Source organism: Mastigoproctus giganteus, chromosome 1, assembly GCF_048544385.1.
Source record: "Mastigoproctus giganteus isolate SK-2022 chromosome 1, ASM4854438v1, whole genome shotgun sequence".
NCBI lineage: Eukaryota > Metazoa > Arthropoda > Arachnida > Uropygi > Thelyphonidae > Mastigoproctus > Mastigoproctus giganteus.
In genome coordinates, this window is record NC_143575.1 from 252340991 (window position 1) to 252359529 (window position 18539).

Sequence of the window (18539 nt, forward strand, 5' to 3'; positions counted from 1 at the left end):
AGTATACTCAATTTTCTCCCTGTCAGTGTTTTTCTTGCTCTTCGTTTGTCGTATTCAGTTCATCATGACAAGTGTTTCTTGGCTGATTTTTTCTTCTTTGGATTTATTTTTACCTAGAGGTTTCTTGGGCTTTATCACTTTCAGAAAGTTGTAATATTCCTTGTCGATATCTTGGTCCTGAACAGTCTGCAAAAGCTCAAACTTGTTCTTAAATTCCAGTACATACTGCTTTTTCTCCTTTTCTGTTATCTCAAAGACCTTTGTATTATTTACTTGAATCAGTTTTTTCCTTTCTTTTCTTACATCTATATCAAGAGTGCATCTTACCATTCTGTGATCACTTCCAACATTTACCTTGTTGAGGACAGTAACATCATTCACGATATATCTTCAGTTAGTGAGGATGAAGTCGATTTCATTAGTTGTTAATCCATTTGGGCTCTTCCATGTCCACTTTCTGTTCACCATTTTCTTGAAAAAAGTGTTCATTACTGACATTCCTCTAGATTCTGCAAATTCAACAAATCTTTCACCTCTTTCAATTCTTTCACCAATTCCAAAATTTCCTATAGTTCCCCTTTCTGCGCTGTTTTGTCTCTTTCCAACCTTAGCATTGAAGTCCTCCATAATGATAGTGTAGTGAGCTTTTTGTTCATCTAGAAGACTCTCAATTTTGGTGTACATTTCTTCAACCTCTTCATCATCATGGCTCGATGTTGGTGCATAAATCATTATAACCTTTAGCTTATACCTCTTAGAAATCCTGAGTAATAGTCTTGACACCCTTGGTGATGTACTTTTGAATTCCAAAATGTTGTTTTTTATATCTTTATGGACCACAAAGCCACTCCACCTTCACTCCTTTCACTGTTTCCATTGGTGTACAGTAGATTTTCACTTGATAAACTTATAAGTGATTCATTTCTTGTTCTTGTTTCAGCCAAATCAATGATATTCCAATTTACATTTTCTAATTCCTTTTCCAGCTCTAGTATCCTGCCTTCACTGATGAGTGATCTTATGTTGTAACAGGCCAAGTTCAGTTTCCGTGCATGGCAGCCTGATCGTACCCAGAGATTCTTAGCACCCTCTGCTTCCACTGTGATCCTCTCGCTGCCATAAGAGGGGGAGTGAAAGCTGCTGGGTACTGAGAGCCATTGGTTTCGTTGTGCTGTCATGTGCTGGAGGATTTGGTCTTTTCCTCTTCATGCTGACCAGGCGTCCTGAAGAGAACCACTCTACACCTTCACTGCCAACTAAGTGACGTAACAGGGCTTACCATCGAGAAGGTGTGCATGAGTGGATTTTAGGGAGGCAGGCCAACTGGACTTCTCCTAAATCTTCTGAAATAGAAAGATATTGGATCTAACAGCATTTTAGACTGAGTGTCTGATAACACACAGAATGCCTGTTCCTCCTCTAAGCCCCCTGTTAGCAAGCACAGACCATGCTGAAAAAAATTCTACCTCATGAGCCTTGCACAGGCTCTCCAGGGCCGAATTTATTGACAAGGCTCTCATCATATACTCCCTCCTATCATGTCTGGGCAGAACTGTAGAAACTTTCAAATTTAACCCTAACTCGTGACTTTTTTTCTAGCATTGACCTGTACTTGTTAAGTAAATCTGCGGATCTCTTACTCTTAAGGTCATTAGTGCCAACGTGTACAACAATATCACCTTTTGTGCCCTTAAACGATAATGTCTGTTTTACAATGTCATCAACTTTTGCCCCTAGGCAGACATACTCTGGTCCTGTTCCACCTATCCTTTTTGCATAATATATTCACCGTCTCCCTGACAATAGAGTCACCAACAATAACTAGTTCCTGTGAGACCAGAGCATTCTGCCTTGGAGATTGCACAGGAGTGAGCTCTGGCATTGAGTTAGGCAGCTGAGAGCTTGATGAGCTCCTCATATTAATTTCTTCGAGGGTATTTACCCTACACCTCAAACTCTCATCAAACTACGCCTCAAACGCCCATCAAAACTGTGAATTGGTGCCTAATTTCTTCACAGTCTCTGCACCTAGCACACACAGACATCATCTTTGGCTAGATCATGTCCTGTTCTAAACAGGTCTGCAAACATTTCGCACATTGTTTTGGACTGTGATGCACTGGAGAAGCGCCCCCTTCAGTTCTCTCACGAGCCACAGAACTCTGGCTATTCTGTGAACACTGCTTTGCTGCTCTAGTCTGGGTCATGATTCCAATAAGTATCATTTAATTAACAATGAACTTTAATAAGATTAATAAATGTTACTGATTAATTGATAATACTATACTAATCTTACAGATTTCTAATACAGTGCTACCTATTTTGATATCTAGTTTTATGTTAAACGTTACACTATTCCGTATCATATAACAATGGCAGCAAGTTACGAACATAAAATCTACGGACACTAAGTATTAACTTTCAAAATCGCTATCTAAATTCAAAAATAAACCACGGAGCTGGGCTAGAACTATAACGCTACTTACAGAAAATAATTAATATAACAATTAAGTCAATAAAATGACTAAATATAAATGAAAACTTAGCATTCGCCGGAGCTGCAAAAATCTTGGTCAACATGTCCTGTTGAAGAAAGAAAATATTCAGCTGATATTTTGCCAAATTGCTGATATTTTGCCAAATAAGTAGATTATTCCATTAATTGACTTTCTAGAGTTGGAATGTCATGCATATTTTGATAACCTGTGGAAAATATATTTCTGATTTTCAACTTCAAGTTCAAGAAAACTAGAAGGTCATTATGTGGTAAAAGCAGCGGAAGTCCTCGAACATCTGTCAAAGTTCAGGAGAGCATTCCTAATTTCACTGAATCCTATGAAAGTCAATTTGATGCACTTCATGAGAATTTCAATTTCCAAAATGAACAGTATACAATGTCATTCATAAAAGGCTTTGGTTATTTGCCTGTAAATGGTGCAGCAGTTATTTCTAACAGAGAGACCAGAATGTAAATTGTTTGCCACAACAATGCTGCAGTTAACTGAAAAAGACAACAGTTTCTTTTCTGAAACTTTTTGTGTTTCAAGGCATGTAAATTAGCACAAAATCTGCAGCATGCTCTTTGAACCATGTTCGAGTCACCATTGCTCTGTGTGGGGGGGGGGGCTGAGAACCCTCATGCAGTGTTTGAAAAAATGCATGACAGTCTAACTCTAGAAAGCCAATTAATGGAATAATCTACTTGGCCTTTTAGAAAATTATGTGCTTCCACAATTTGGCAAAATATCAGCTGAATGTTTTCTTTCTTCAACAGGATGGAGCTCCACCTCATTCGTATTCTTCTGTAAATCAATACAACTGTATCTGTACATAACACTTTTGATGCTATTTGTACTGATGCCATTTGTTTTGATGCCAACTGTTCGGCCAGGTGAACAGTCGGTAATGGTCTGGGGTGGGGTGTGTTCAACTGACACACTTTGGGATCTCCAGCATGTCTAGACGCATCTCAGAACAGTCCAAGTTACATGTCTATCCTTGCAGACCATCTGCATCACTTCACTGTCATCATGCATCCACAGGGCAATGGACTCTTCCAGCAGAACAATACACCTCCCCACAGAGCAGTGGTCACTAGAACATGGTTTGAAGAGCATTCTGCAGATTTTTGGCAGTCTCACTGTGTGACTGCCTTTATCCGGGTGAAATATGGGCCTACCAGTTACTTGGTAGGTATCTCATGATTTCTGTCCACTCACTGTAGTATTACAATGACTAAATGATACGAGGAAACAACCTTTTTCCACATCTGTCCAAAAAAAAAAAAAAAAAAATTCTATCAATCATACCCTCCCCATTGCCAAAAAGTGCCTATCTAATTCTGCTTTGAACTTCACCAAACTATGAACCTCGACCACTCTCGCAGGCAACTCATTCCAATGATCTAAAACACTGCCCAAAAGTAAACTTCATGAGATCCAGCCTTCTGTTACTCTCCAAAATTTTGTCTTTGTCCCCCCCTGGTTCTTCTCTCTTTTGCCAATGAAAACATATCCTTACTGATTCCCTGAAGGGAATCAGTAAAATGAACCTATACATATCTGTATTAGTTCTCCCTTAAAGTATCTAGTTCCCAAGCTTAGCAGAATGCACTTTCTAAGCCATTCTTCATATGGGTATTGTTTAGTACCCCTCGCTAAACTAGTTGTCCTTATCTGAACCCTTTCTAGAAGTGCCATGTCTTTCTTCAACTGTGGTCTCCAAACCAGAGCACAAAATTCTCAATGCGATCTCACCATCATCTTATACAAAGGAATAATGCCTTTCTTTTCTCTACTTGTAAAGGGCCTATATATCATAGACAAGACGCATGTGCTTTCTTAGCCACCTGTTTACACTGCATTAAAAATTTCATTTCTCACTAAATCATAACCCTTAATTCTTTTTCATCCTGGACTGCTTTTAACTCCAATCCCCCTAGCTTATAAGCAACTTCTGGATTTCTGTTCTCTAGGTGCAAAACCTTATTGGAACAATCTATGATGCATTAAACTGCAGTTGTTATTTAGAACATCTGCAACAACAGTTCCTAATTTATCAACATTAAAGACAAGAATAATTGAAGCAGTCTCTACAATCTTGCCTGAAATGTTAAGCATTATGGTGGGAGGTTGAATATGAATCCGACAACCTCAGGGTTACACTGGGGTGGGGGGCACATTCAAGTTTGATGATGAACATAAAAATTGAGCTTTTATGTGTAATTGTGAAAACAGTTAATGTAAATATGTATCTATTCAAGAGTTATGGACTTTTCTAATAATAAAGATTTTTTCGCACACCTTCTATAATGATAATTATTTAATTCAGGTTAAAACTTTGCTTTTTTTAAGAAAAATGTCATACAACTCAAACTATTGACTAACTATTAACTGAGTGCTGTTATACTGGGTACAGACAATAGTAAATCAATACAACTGTAAATTAGACAGTACATGATTTTTCATGTGTGCATGTTACTTATGATGAAAGAAATTGAAAAATACCTTATGCAGATGAATTCCCAATGTACACTGTGAGTACAGTAACAAGTCTGTGACTCCATGCAGTCTCTATGTATATGCAATCTCTTTGAGGAGAATAATCAGGTGGAATGAAAAATCATAAAACAAAGAAAATATTTATATCAAGAATTTATACAATATGTTAAACACAGTACTGTTCAAATATCTATGAAACTGCACCGACATACAAGTAAAATCCTTTTAGTTCTGTTTTGCTGCTGAATTGCACAAAAAAATAGAAATATAACAAATACTTTTCATTATTTAGTTAAGAGACTCAAGCAAAACAATGTCGAATTCAAATTATCTGTACTATGGTTACCCTGGCTATGATCCATATGTGGTAGAGGATATGAGAACAATCTTCTATGCCCGTGGCCCAGGTAAGCAATATTGTTTAATTTTTATAACTGAATTAGAATGTTTAAAAATAAAATGTACATAGAATAAAATTTTACTTCTGATTTTATTTTTTAGAATTATTTATTTCATGGCTTCTCTTTTTTTTTTTTCTTTATTATCTCCATCTACAATTTTATTTCAAGTGTACTGTTTCCCAAACATTTTCATTCAAAATCAGTTTTGTTTCTCATGAGCCCACATACTATGAAAGATTGTTGAAATTCAAACATATTTCTATTTTTAAAAAATAAATAAATTTTGTGTTTATACTCCGACACGACAACCAAGTCAGTAGAGTTTACAATAAATCATCAATACAAATATTTATCGCGTTTAGTAGTCACGGGCTTGAACCCTAGTCCACTCAAAGAACACACATATACACTGTGCGTACCAGCTTGGGCATCTAAAATAGTGTCCTGTACTCTTCTTTCATGATTCTGTTTAGTAATACATATCATCCTCCGACACAAAGGAAAATTCAGCTTATACGAGGCTCAAGCAATAGCACAAGGGCTAACAAAATAAATATTCTGTTTTATATGCTGGGTTGACCATATAAGCACAAGAAGGAAAGAATGCAAGAACACTGTGGTATTTAGCAGTCAAGTGAGCTTGAAGATGGTCAACTGAAATGTTTACTATACCCTAGGCCATTTGGCTTTTTTTTTGTTATTAAAAAGATTATTTTGTTAATAGTATATATAATAAGTTGACCTAACCCAGCGTACCACCAGGCAAGATTTAAAGTACTGCCTTGTGATGATTTAATTTGGTAATGAATGCTTTTGTAGAGCTGACTGTAATCAATAAAATTTGAGAATTTGTATCATAAATGTCTTATTACTTTACCCTGATATAAGGTGCATTTTGTGATCAACTTGTTTGCAAAGATTTGTAAAATTAAAACTCTATTATACCATGTCGAGAGATAGCTGAAAACTGCAACCAGTAATGCTGAAGGAGTGCCAACTGCTACCTGCATACAAGCGAAAACTAAAAATAAAATTACCAAAAAGATAATTACAATAAAAAGATTAAAAATTTTCAGAAATAAATAAATAAGCAGAAGCAGCACAATCTCCTGCTTAAAGTATGGTGCAACAGGGGTTACATCCTGGAGGTACTGGTACCAAGTGCACATGGTGGTTTTTATGTCTGGATGTTATTACTGTTGGTCAAGGAACTGACTATCCTACAGGTGTTCAGGATTGCTACTTTATGGAGTTCCTTGTAGGTGTTCTCTGGGAGACCTATTGCTGCTAGGCTGTTATGTAGGGTCTTTGGCACCATACCGGTGGTTGACACAATGATCGAGATGGTCGTTACTTGTTGCACATGCCACATCTCTTTGATCTCCTGTCTTAGGTTCACACACTTCCTGATCTTTCCTCGTGGGTTTTCTGGGGGTTGCCAGTGTTGGGTACCGCTATGTCAATCAGATAGGTAGCCTTTTCCTTCTTGTCCAAAAGGGTTATGTCTGGTCTGTTGTGCAGGATTGTCCTATCCATTATTATGGCACGGTCCCAGTACAGCTTGAAAGTTGGGGTCTCTAGTACTGCCAGGGGTTCATACTTGTAATACGGTACACTTTCTTTGATGAACTGGTATTTCCTTACTAGCTTCTGATGTATTATCCTGGCTATCTGGTCGAGTCTACAAGTGTACTCCGTCTGGGTGATCACCTTGCATCCTGTGATGATGTGTTGGATCGTTTCTGAGGCCAGGTGGTATTGTCGACATGTGTCATCTGACACTCTGGGCTCCTTGGCGATGTATTTTCTATAGTTTCTGTTGTTGATTACCCAGTCTTGGATGGCAGGCATGAATCCTTCAAACTCAGGAAAGAGATTGCATAAGCTTGCTTTCTTGCATCAAATGCCTCTACTAATGCTAATGCTAATGCTAATGCTAAGAGCATCCCACTCGTGAGCCCTACATTGGAAGCAATTTTATCTATGTGATCTTGATGGAGTTCGTTGTAATGTCTGTCATGGAGTGTCTTCTTTGCCCATCTTTCTAGCTTCGATTGTGCTGTCTGGGTGGGAAGGGACTCCTTGCTTAGGTTGAGTGGGGGTATACTGCTTGTCTATCTTCTTTATAGCCTGGTAAAGTGCTGCTGCATGTTTCTGGAAGTACTCCTTCAGATTAGCTATCGGTTTTATATTGCTCAATGAGGTCTATCAGGCCCTTTTCTCCTTTCTTAGCTATTGTCAGTCTCTCCACAGATGACTTCGGGTGGTGTTGGTGTCTCTTGCTCATCATTGTCCTTGTCTTTCTCATATCCTCCAGCTCAGTGTTAGTCCAATCTATGAAACCAAAGGAGTACATCAGCATTGGGACTGCATAGGTGTTTATGGCTTTAACTGTGTTTGCTCCGTTCAGCTTTGCTTTGAGCAGTCTTCTAAGTCTCTGATGGTATTTTTCAGGCAGACAGGTCTTGATTTCCTTGTGCTCTAACTGCTGAGTCTGCTTCATCCCCAGGTATTTTCAGGTCTCTCTCTCCCTGTCTTGGCTTTGATCTCTTTACAAGTCTGCAGCTGGTAGTTTTGGCCAGCTAATTTCTCCTGATACAATCTGTGGGTCATGCATTTGTCTGGATCAAATTCCATCCTGAAATCATTGCCGAATTCTTCGGTGACCCGGAGTAATTGCTGGAGTTGCTTCTTGGTTGCCGCATAGAGCTTGATGTCATCCGTGTACATCAGATGGGAGAGGGTGTACTGGTTTTTCCTCCTTTCTTTGAGGTTATAGCCATACTTACTGTTGTTGAGCAGAGTGAATAGTGGGTTGAGTGCTAGACAGAACAACAATGGGTTCAGGGCATGTCCCTGAAAGATTCCTCTCCGGATGGGGATTGGTCTGGTTGATATTCTCCACCTTGGTGGTGGTACTCCATTTTATCATGGTTGCCAACAGATTCTATGTTGGCAGGCATAACTTCTCACTCAGTAAAAGCTCTTTTTGTGCTCAGGCTGCTTTTGATAAAAAGCATGACCTCTCCACCCTTTCTATCTTCCCTGCCTTTACTAAATACATTATACATACCATAGTGGAACTATGGTATGTATAATGTATGGTAATATAATGTCAGGCTGCTTTTGATAAAAAGCATGACCTCTCCACCCCTTCTATCTTCCCCGCCTTTACTAAATACATTATACATACCATAGTGGAACTCGTCATCCCCAATTACTGAGTGGCACCACGTTTCTGTTAGCCCTATTATGTCAACATTAGATGTCCTAACCAGGAGTTCATATTCAGTCATTTTATTGACAACACTGTAGGCCAGGGCCACCGCAAGTGGGTAAGCGAGGTACGCTTTGCTTATGGGTGGCAGTTCTAGAGGGCGCCGAAAGTTTTTTCGATATTGTTTTCTGATTGGTTAATGCTTATCAGTTTTCAACATTTAGGGCAGCAAATTTTATTTTGCCTTCTGGTGGCACATGGGAATGCAACAATACTGCTGTAGGCACAGTTAAGACTAAATACTCTTCTACAGTTCACTACCCTGACACATCCCTTGAAGTTATTTAGGCTTGTTTCCCTATTTTTCTCATTCCGCTCATTTGAAAGGTTCTATACTCAGAACATCTTACCAACATCAGCTGTTGTGGCAACAAACAAGGATTCCCGAGGTGAGTGCAGGCATTACTTTTACCCATATTATCAGATAAACACAGATCTATATTATCCTTCTCCCCCTAACTACCAGTTTCACTGAACCCTTAAGGTATCCTCAATGATACTGTCAAAAATCTTTGCACAACCTTTGTTCAAATGAATACCATCTCTACAAAATAAATTCCTTCTACCTACAAGTCAGGGCCACACTGATAAAAATCCCCCCCCCCCAAGAGTCTTGCAGATTCCCTCAAGTCTTGAGTTAATCCACAAGATTTTCAGCATATAATTCTTCCTACCATGTCTTGACAGAATTGAAGACATATATATTCAGACCTAATTCACAGTATTTTGTCAACTTGGTCCTATATTTATCCAACAAATTGTCAGGTCATCTATATATTTAATACGGAAGCCATTTCCTTTACTCTATCAGTGCGAATGATGGGCTTAACCGATCGAGCTGGAAGTGGTCTCAAATTGAAGCTATTTCTTCCTATGTGTGCACAAAGTTGTTAACATTTAAAAATTCCAAATAGTTTTATTTTACAGAACGGGCCAGTTTTGTAGTACAAACAAGAATAGTTCAACATTCACTTCATAGATGGAGCCACAGTAAGATGTTGACCATTAAACAAACAGTTGTCTAAGTTGATAAGGCATTCTTTTCTGATTAACAATTTGCACTTTTAACTATTTAAATGATTAACAATTTTCATGTTGCACAATCATTCATTCTGAAAAAAAATAAATAAATAATGATAATAAAACTCTGCTACCAATTGAAATATTGCCTACCTTAAAAGAAAGACCTAATCGTTAGGATTCCACTGAACCAGTGGCATATCCAGGTATCATCGTAAGTGGGGGCATGGCAACCAGAGTTTTGAGTAGTTTTTTTTTTCTAGAATGCGTGCGTTTTCTTTAATTTCAAATGCTTGGTTAAGGGGGGCATATGCTCCCTCTGCCCACCCCTGAATACACCCCTGTATTGCACTGCTCACTCACTATATGTCCCCATGCTGTGCATGCTAGCTCATACATGCATTGTCCTTCATTATGTTGAAAACATTCAGAAGTCATCATTTTATTGTTATCAACTTTGAGTTTATTTGTTTTTTTGTTTTTTAAGTGAGTAATAATTTAGGGATTTAGAATTATGTCACAGTCAAAAAGATGTGTTCGCCACCATGCTACTATGGTTGGTTGTGTTGAATGCACCTTTCAGCAAAGAAGATACATGGCTTTTTGTGTTTCCATAAAATGTATTCAGGATCGGTCTGAAATGGCAAAATCAAAGAAAATTTATGTTACCTCAGATACAAGAAATGACAAAGGATTTGATGCATACTGGTATACCTACTTACGGCAAGGATTCAATGCATACCAGCTTACTTGCTTATGACAAAACACGCACTACATTTCTTTAGAATAGCTAGAGAAAACTTTAAATTTGAATACTAATGAAGAAACAAAATTTAAAAGAGAAATTCAGGTATGCATTAGTTTCAGGTCTGTGGGTGATAATTTTTTAGAGAACAATAAAGATCCTGACTACCAGACTATGGTGGAAAATATGTTTGCAAACTTCAAGAAGTTGGGCTGCAGCATGATTGTTACGGTACATTTTTACACTTCCACATTTGGAAGTGTAAGTGAAGAACAGGGTGAGAGGTTTAAACAGGACATTAAAAACATGGAGATGAGGTACCAGGGGAGTTGAAATGTCAACATCGGGGCTGATATTTGCTGGATACTGAAGAGATTGTGTAAAGTAGAAGCATCTGCAAGAAAATGAAAGAAATTAAACACTAATAATGAAAGTTTGACCGAGTTTTTAAAGTGAAAGGTGACTTTAGCGTACTTTTTAATATTCTGCCCTTTTGGGTAGTATTTTATAGAGACGACAATGACTTGTCCAAAAATTTTCAGGAAAACATCAGGCAATAAAAATGACAAAACACGGACTGCTAGTGTTTCTTTAATATTGTTAGTCTCAACATGAACAATAATGCTCTCTTTAGCCCCTTTAAAATCTGACAATCTGTTGGTAACATCAACAATTCTTCCTCCCAGCAAACACACCCTGGTTCTGGTCCACCTACCTTTATTACAAAAAATATTACCTGTTTTTCTGACAATAGAGTCGCTCAATAAAACTAGATCACCTCCAACCAGAGCGGTATGCAGTTGACTATTTTTATCTGGAATCTGAATCAGGGGGTCATTACTTGGCAGGTCATGAGATACTAGAGTCGCTGATGAGCTCTCAGTTTCTTCAGTGATTGAAATTCTCATAATGCACCAAGTTCTAATTTGAGATTGGTATACTCCTTACATTGGTTGCAAAGAAAAGAATCGTCAGTTGAGCTAGGTTTGTCCACTAGATCAACCTTAGAATACATGTCACAGGCTATACAAATGACGAATTCGTGACTCACACCAGAAATTCCCGCAGGCATTTCTGTCTGGGTCACAATGTCCTTGGACTTTGCATTGTAAGTGAATCTTGTAGCATCCATTATTAAGGTAAAATCTGAACTGTATAAAGATTACAAATTTAAATTACCAAAATATTACAGAAATGAAACTGCTGACAAAACCACTAGAGAAGTTAAATATAAGGTACTGTAACTAAAGTTACAAAGTTCTCACCAAAATATCGATAACAAGGCAGGGGCGGACTGGCCGTAAGACTTACTGGGGAAACCCCGGTGGGGCAGACCAATGGAAGTCGGTGTTAGTTAGTTATTTGGTTTTTAAGGGCATTAGCAACCACGTCCTCCGTATTTGGTGGTCACGGGCTTGAACCCCGGTCTAATCAAGAAGCGTGTGCTACGCACTGCTGTTCCTGCCCACCTGGCTATATAGGTACCTGGAAGCCGATGTGATTTTGGCCATAAACACTAGTATGATGCCGCTACAAGTTTTCTCTGGTAAGAATTTTTGACCCAGTCTGCCTCTGTAAAAGGGCTAGCGGAACAGCCATAGCCTTTTCCGAATTCAAAAAGCTGCAGCTTTTCAAATACTTAACTAAATATAAAAATAAACTAACCTATGTGACTATATGGATTCAAACTATATATATTAACTACAGTTTATTATATTAACTAAAATTTTAAAAAATCTCAAAATGATTACAAAAACTAACCTATTATGAAGTTCCGAAATGCATAGCTACTGTAGACTGTACAATCAAGTGCAGCAATGTGCTACACCTGTGCATACAACCAACGAAAATGAATAGCTGAGAGGGGGATAATAAAATACTTTTAGAAAATGCATTTTCAATGCATAAATTACATCTAATAGCATAGATAAGATATAAAAAATATATAAATAATAAAAATAAAATAAACAAACAATAAGAAACCAGAATACATATTATCTTTTTAAAAAGTCACACCATGACCATGGTTTATGGAAGCACAAAGTATTTAGAATAATATACGGTAGTGCCCCCATATCCGCTGATTCAGTTAACCACAGGAAAAAAAAACAAAAAAACTTAACACGTACTACTCATGTGTCCAATATGATGCTTCTCTTTATTTTTTATGATGTCGATTTTAAATTGAATAGCTTCCCTTTGTCGTGTATGGTTTGGTCACCAACATTATAATGGTTCTTTAGAGATTTAACGGATGCACCGTTTTCAAACTTTTGAATAACTTCAAGTTTTTGTTTAATTTGACATCACAACTCTTGCATTTGCCCATCATTTTCACGATTTCTAAACAAAAAAAAAAAAAATTTCGACATCCTTGACATAAATAACAAAACAAAATTTGTACTTTTGCAGTGCGAAAGAAAAATCAACGCGACGCATTAAAACAAACTAAACATTTGGTCTCTCTTTTTTTCTTTCTTTCTTTTTTTTCATTTTGTTTTGAGCAGTAGGTGTGAAAACAGCGGGGGTTGCAAGATAATAGGTACACTAATCTCGTAATGACGACTTATAACGCCGGTTCTTGTTGCGTATTTACAACTTGCAAAATATCTGTTTATAACTATTCTAGTTATTACTTGAATTTTATGACTCCTGGTTGATTTGTTTTTTTTTTTAAATTTGGAATCTTGAAGTCTCCTGGTTAATCCAATCCCGGTAAATCGAGAGTCTGCTGCACTTATTATTACCGTATTTAATGTTTGTAATGTCTTACTGTATGTTTAATTTATCAGTTAAAGTTTATTATACATATGTATGTACAAGAAAATCATGGTATATATGGGGTCAGCAGGTGTTCGCTTATAATGTATCCATGGCTTCAGCCATCCGCGGTAGGTCTTAGAACTTACAGTAAGATCCCCTTATCCCCACGGATAAGGGGATCTTACTGTATTTTATTAAATTTTTTCCCCTTGCACTAAATTATCTAGCCAATCGAAATACTTTAATCTGTGCTTGCAAAAACCATGGTCAAGTTGTGGCTTCCTGAAAAGATAATAATGTACCCTGGTTTATATATATATTTTTAAATTATTCATATATTTTTATAACCTTGGCTATGCTGTTTGGTATAATTTATGTATCAAATGTGCATTTTCTAAATGTTTATTATATTATATACAGGGTGTCTCAAAAATACACGGCATAACTTCAGGAATGAGTTCCTCATATGTAGACAATAAAAATATTTTATATCAACATATAATGCTTGGTTTCCGAGTTTTGAAGGTCTGTCTATGACACTTAACTGTTCACATCACCTTATAGTAACTGTTCAAAATGCTCACCTTCTGCCTGAATACAGGCCTCACATCGACGTCTCATGGACTCACGAAGATGATGCCAAATTCCTGGCATGTTTTGTGTTGTCTCACAACCTGCCACAATTCGATTGTGAAGAGTTTCCATATCAGCTACCCAGAGTCGAATACACCAATGACTTTAAATGGCCCCACAAGAATAAATCTACTGGGTTTAAATCAAACGAGCGTGGAGGCCTGGCCTCCACGCTTGTCTGATTTAAACCAAGTAGATTTCTTCTAAGTTGGTCCACCTCTACCTATCCACCGACCAGGAAACCTTTGATTCAGGTAATTGCTGGTTAGGTGGCTGAAATGCTGAAATGTGCGGAAGCGCCATCGTGCATGAAGTGTGCTTGTTGACGAATGATCAGTGGCGTGTCGTCCAAGAAATCAGGCTTGTTGTTTTCCAGAAAGTTTCTGTACGCCTGCCTTGTGAGTTTGTTTGGAAGTACATGCGGCCCATGTACTTCCAAATAACTTATCACCAAAAACACCCACCCAGATGCTGAGGCTGAACTGCTGTTGGTGATGTGATGGAAGAATTGCATGTGGGTTTCCCTCGGCCCATACATGCTGATTGTGAAAGTTTTGGATTCCATCTCGTGTGAACTGTGCTTCATCTGTGAATATTACTAAGGCAGGAAAGTGAGGAGTTGTACCACACTGCTGTAAGAACCACTGGAAGAACATTACTCGTGCAGGGTAATCTGCTGTTGACAAGGCCTGTACCCATTGTAGATGGTAAGGGTACAGTTGGTGTTCTCGCAACACTCTCCAAATAGTCGAATGTTGAACAGCCAGTTGCACTGCTATTCTGCATGTGCTGATTCCAGAAGTGGCATGCACAACATCCAAAATCCCCTCCTCTACTTAAGGAGTCGTAGATCTTGGTCGTCCTCTGTCGGCAGCACAAGGTGTAAAGGTCCCATGTTCACAAAGGCGGCGATGGATATCTTCAAACATTTTCTTGTCCGGACATCTTCATTCTGGGAACCTTTCGTGGTACAAATGACGAGCCTCCAGAGCATTGCCGTCTGCCAAACCGTACATAAAGTGCATATGCACTTGCTCTCGATTTGAGTACATGGTTGGAATGGAAAACCACCAGATTCTGTCAGTACCTTGTGATGAAGTAAATCACCTGCGGGAGATAAGACATTCTGGTAACTAACTCGGGAACCAAGCATTTCCGGAACTACGTTGATATAAAATATTTTTATTGTGTACATATGAGGAACTCATTCCTGAAGTTATGCCGTGTATTTTTGAGACACCCTGTATACGTGAGGTGTGGCAACAAAGTTTCTACCTGATTGAATCCATTTATCACATCATTGTAAAAGTTTCTGAAAATAATTAGCAAAGGTGTCCAAAGAGATGTTCAGTTCACCCTTTACGTTTTTCTGTTATGTCCTTAACATCCTGAAATCTCTCCTTTGAAGGCAGTTTTCACCTTTGGAAAGAGTAAGACTCATCGGGAGAGCAGGGTGGATGGTTAATCTGTATAATGCCATGTTCATCAGAAATCTCTTCACAAGTGCAGAATGGGAAGGGGCATTGTCATACAACAAGAACTAGCTGCCTTTCTCTGGAAATTGAGGCCTCACCCAGGAAATGCGCTTCAATAGTCTTTTAAGAACCTGTACGTACAATGCAGGATTCACTCCCTCTCCCCTTCAGATACAAATTTCCTTGTGAATCACAGCCTGTTTATTGAAAAACACGATCAGCATTGTCTTAATCCTGGACTTTTATAAACCAAATGTGTTAAGCTTTGGTGATGATTTTAAAGTCCACTGCATGCTCTGACAACCAGCACTCATCTCCAATGGCAATACAGTCCAGGAAATTACGATTGCCTTGACCAGTCTGGAAGAAGTCTTCGAATTATGACACTCTCTTTTGCTTCTGCCCATCCGTGAGGCTGTGCAGCACAAATTTTGCAGGACCTTCCTTTTCCCTAAATCTTCATGAAGAATTTGATGAATTGTCTCCTTATTTGTATCCAACTCATCATTCTGAAGGTCAAATGATTTGAGGGACGATCTCTTGTCACAATTTCCAGAACCTTTCCAACTTTGTTCTTGTTCCAACTTCGCAATGCCCACTTCTTGGGTCATTGCGAAGCGCATCTCTGAACCGCTTATACCATTCAAGCACACTGGTACGACTTAATTTTTCATCACCATAAACAGTTTTGAATGTTTCATATGTTTCTGTTGCAGATTTTCCAAGTTTAAAACAAAATTCGATATTTGTTCCTTGCTCCATTGCAAAATCGCGACGCAGAACGTTACCGCTACTAACGAAACTGGTTGTTACTGGCAACATCAGCCTACTGGGCAATCTTTGTCCCACCAAGTGTTGGAGGCAGTTCGAACTACAACATACTATTTCCATTTATTTTCAAACTCATCGAACATGACTGCACCAACACTAGTCTTGGAACTTTATTGACACACCTCGTACATTCAGGAAAGGTTATTCTATGGCATCGAAATCGGTATTTAATTAATTAAGATAATTTTTATATTTTCCGAGGCAACTAAGTAATAAATCGTTATTCATTTTAGTCATTTATTACTTACTAGTTTTGCATTATAAATATCAAATTAATCTTTGCTACATTATCATAGCCGATCGCAGTTAAGACATTTCTTAGGCATTGTTCGCAATAAACCTGATACTTAAATGTAAAATCATTATTTGTATAATATACAAATAATAATTTACATTTAAGTCCAAGTAAAACTGTTGCAAGGAGCGTATATGTTTGATTTCGTTGTGCGACGTATTACTTTGTGTGATCACTGCGGAAAAATAAACTGAAATTTGAATTGCATCCAAATTTCCAGTTATTTTTAATTCATTTACATTTTTTAAAACTTTTTATAATTAACTTGTTTGGGTTGTCAAAATTATTATTTTTTATTTAATTTCGTTTTAAAATCTAATTGGTTCTATTAAATAATTCATTGCCTTTAATTATTTCGCAGGCTTCAAGAAAGGTTTCGTGTCTGAGCCCCTTGAAAATGTCGACCATTACAACCTCTTGTGCCACTTATTAGGCATAGACGCACTTCCTAATAACGGTTCCATGAAAAGAATTAAGGATATGATGACTGATTCCGGTGTTTCTCTTCACCCCCGAATTCCTTCTTTTTTGTGTGCAGTTGTGTTAATTAGAATTATGTCAATTCTGTGATGCTACTGTGTTACTACAGAGAAAAATTTCTCTCGCTTGGTTTGAATTTAAGATGTGCCTCTCGTCGGGCACACCATAGAAGTATACTTATTAATGTTAAGGATCGTTTTATAATTCTGCATGTTTAAAAATTCAGTGAATTAAACGACAGTTTCACTTTTATATTTTGTTTCATCAACAAGTTTTTGAATGAATATTTCTGTTCTTTTTTTTGGATTCGCCAATTGGAAAAAAGAAATAAAAATGAAGAAAAAAAGTAATTAAATAGTGGAATTTTAGAAATAAAGTCCAATAACCTCCTAAGCTGTGACTTACAGAAGTGTGCCAAATGAAACCTGGCGTTTTTGAGAGAAATGACTGCGTAAAATCATATGTAAGCACAATAAAAGTGATTTTTTTTCGCTGGATGGTCTCTAAGAGTGAAAACTTTTTCTATATGCATATACAGGGGTGGTCCGTAATTCGTGGTACAACCGACAAGAGGCCGATTCTCCATGAAAAAATAAGTCGAAATATGTCGAAAATCGACTTTAAATATTAGCTGAGTACGCGTACACTTGACTAAGACACCGTTGAGCGAATCTCGATATCAACCACTACAGTATTACTCTTCTTTTTACTGTGTGCAGTGCGTACTTTAACATAGGATATGTAGATTAAAATGAGACACGATATTTCCTTTTGATAATTTCCTTTTATTAGTATCAGAATTGTTGGAAATGTTGCCCATTCTGTTGCATCCAAAGCTGGTCTCTTCTCACTAGATTATCTTTTCCAGTGTGTTTCAAGTTTTTAATGTTTCGAATGCCAGTACAATCCTTTCCTTCAACTGCACCGGACTGGTGATGTCTTCGGAATACACGATTGCTTTGAATGACCCCATAAGTAAAAGTCTAAAGGTGTCAAATCCTCTACCGTAGTGACCATTTATTATTGTCTTTGGTGGCACCTAGACATTTATCCAAATCCACCTAATATAAGGGCGCCTCCGTAGCCAGGTGGGAAGGAGCAGCAGTGCGTAGCACACGCTTCTTGATTAGACCGGGGTTCGAGCCCGTCACCACCAAATACGGAGGATGCGGAAAGGTCATTCAGGGAATGACCACCGCATATCCCGGAGCAATATGGCCTTAGTTGCTAATGCTCCTAAAAACCAAATAACATTAGCATTAGCATTAGTAGAGGCATTTGATGCAAGAAAGCAAGCTTATGCAGCATCAGCCAAAAAAAAAAAAAGTAACATAAATAAATAAAAATAACCACTTCCACTTCACCCCTCTGTTCGTTCGAAATACCTGTCCAGCTGAGCCTTAAACTTATTTAGGCTATCAACTTCCACAACAAGGGATGAAAGTCTGTTCCACCTACCAACCACCCGCTGGCTAAAGGCAAATTTCCGCACATCTATCCTACATCTGTCTTTCCTCAATTTGAATTTATGCCCTCTCAGGTGATTATTCTGAGAGGAAGAATCCCATCAGCATTGAGCATGCTCAAACCATTCAAGACTTTATACACCTCTATCAGAT

General features: G+C 37.9%; 1 protein-coding gene across 3 annotated transcripts in view; it reads left to right on the top strand.

Moving 5' to 3' along the window:
* Positions 1-17172, top strand: part of LOC150091765 (glycerophosphocholine cholinephosphodiesterase ENPP6-like) — a 108179-nt gene extending 91007 nt beyond the window's left edge. For all 3 annotated transcript variants that reach the window (XM_090376815.1, XM_090376822.1, XM_090376830.1), the window contains 2 exons: positions 5293-5407; positions 16802-17172. In XM_090376815.1, coding sequence (XP_090232941.1) covers positions 5293-5407; positions 16802-17010 — 324 coding nt within the window. In that variant the 3' untranslated portion in view covers positions 17011-17172. The remainder of the gene's footprint in view (positions 1-5292; positions 5408-16801) is intronic.
* The last annotated feature ends 1367 nt before the right edge of the window (positions 17173-18539 follow it).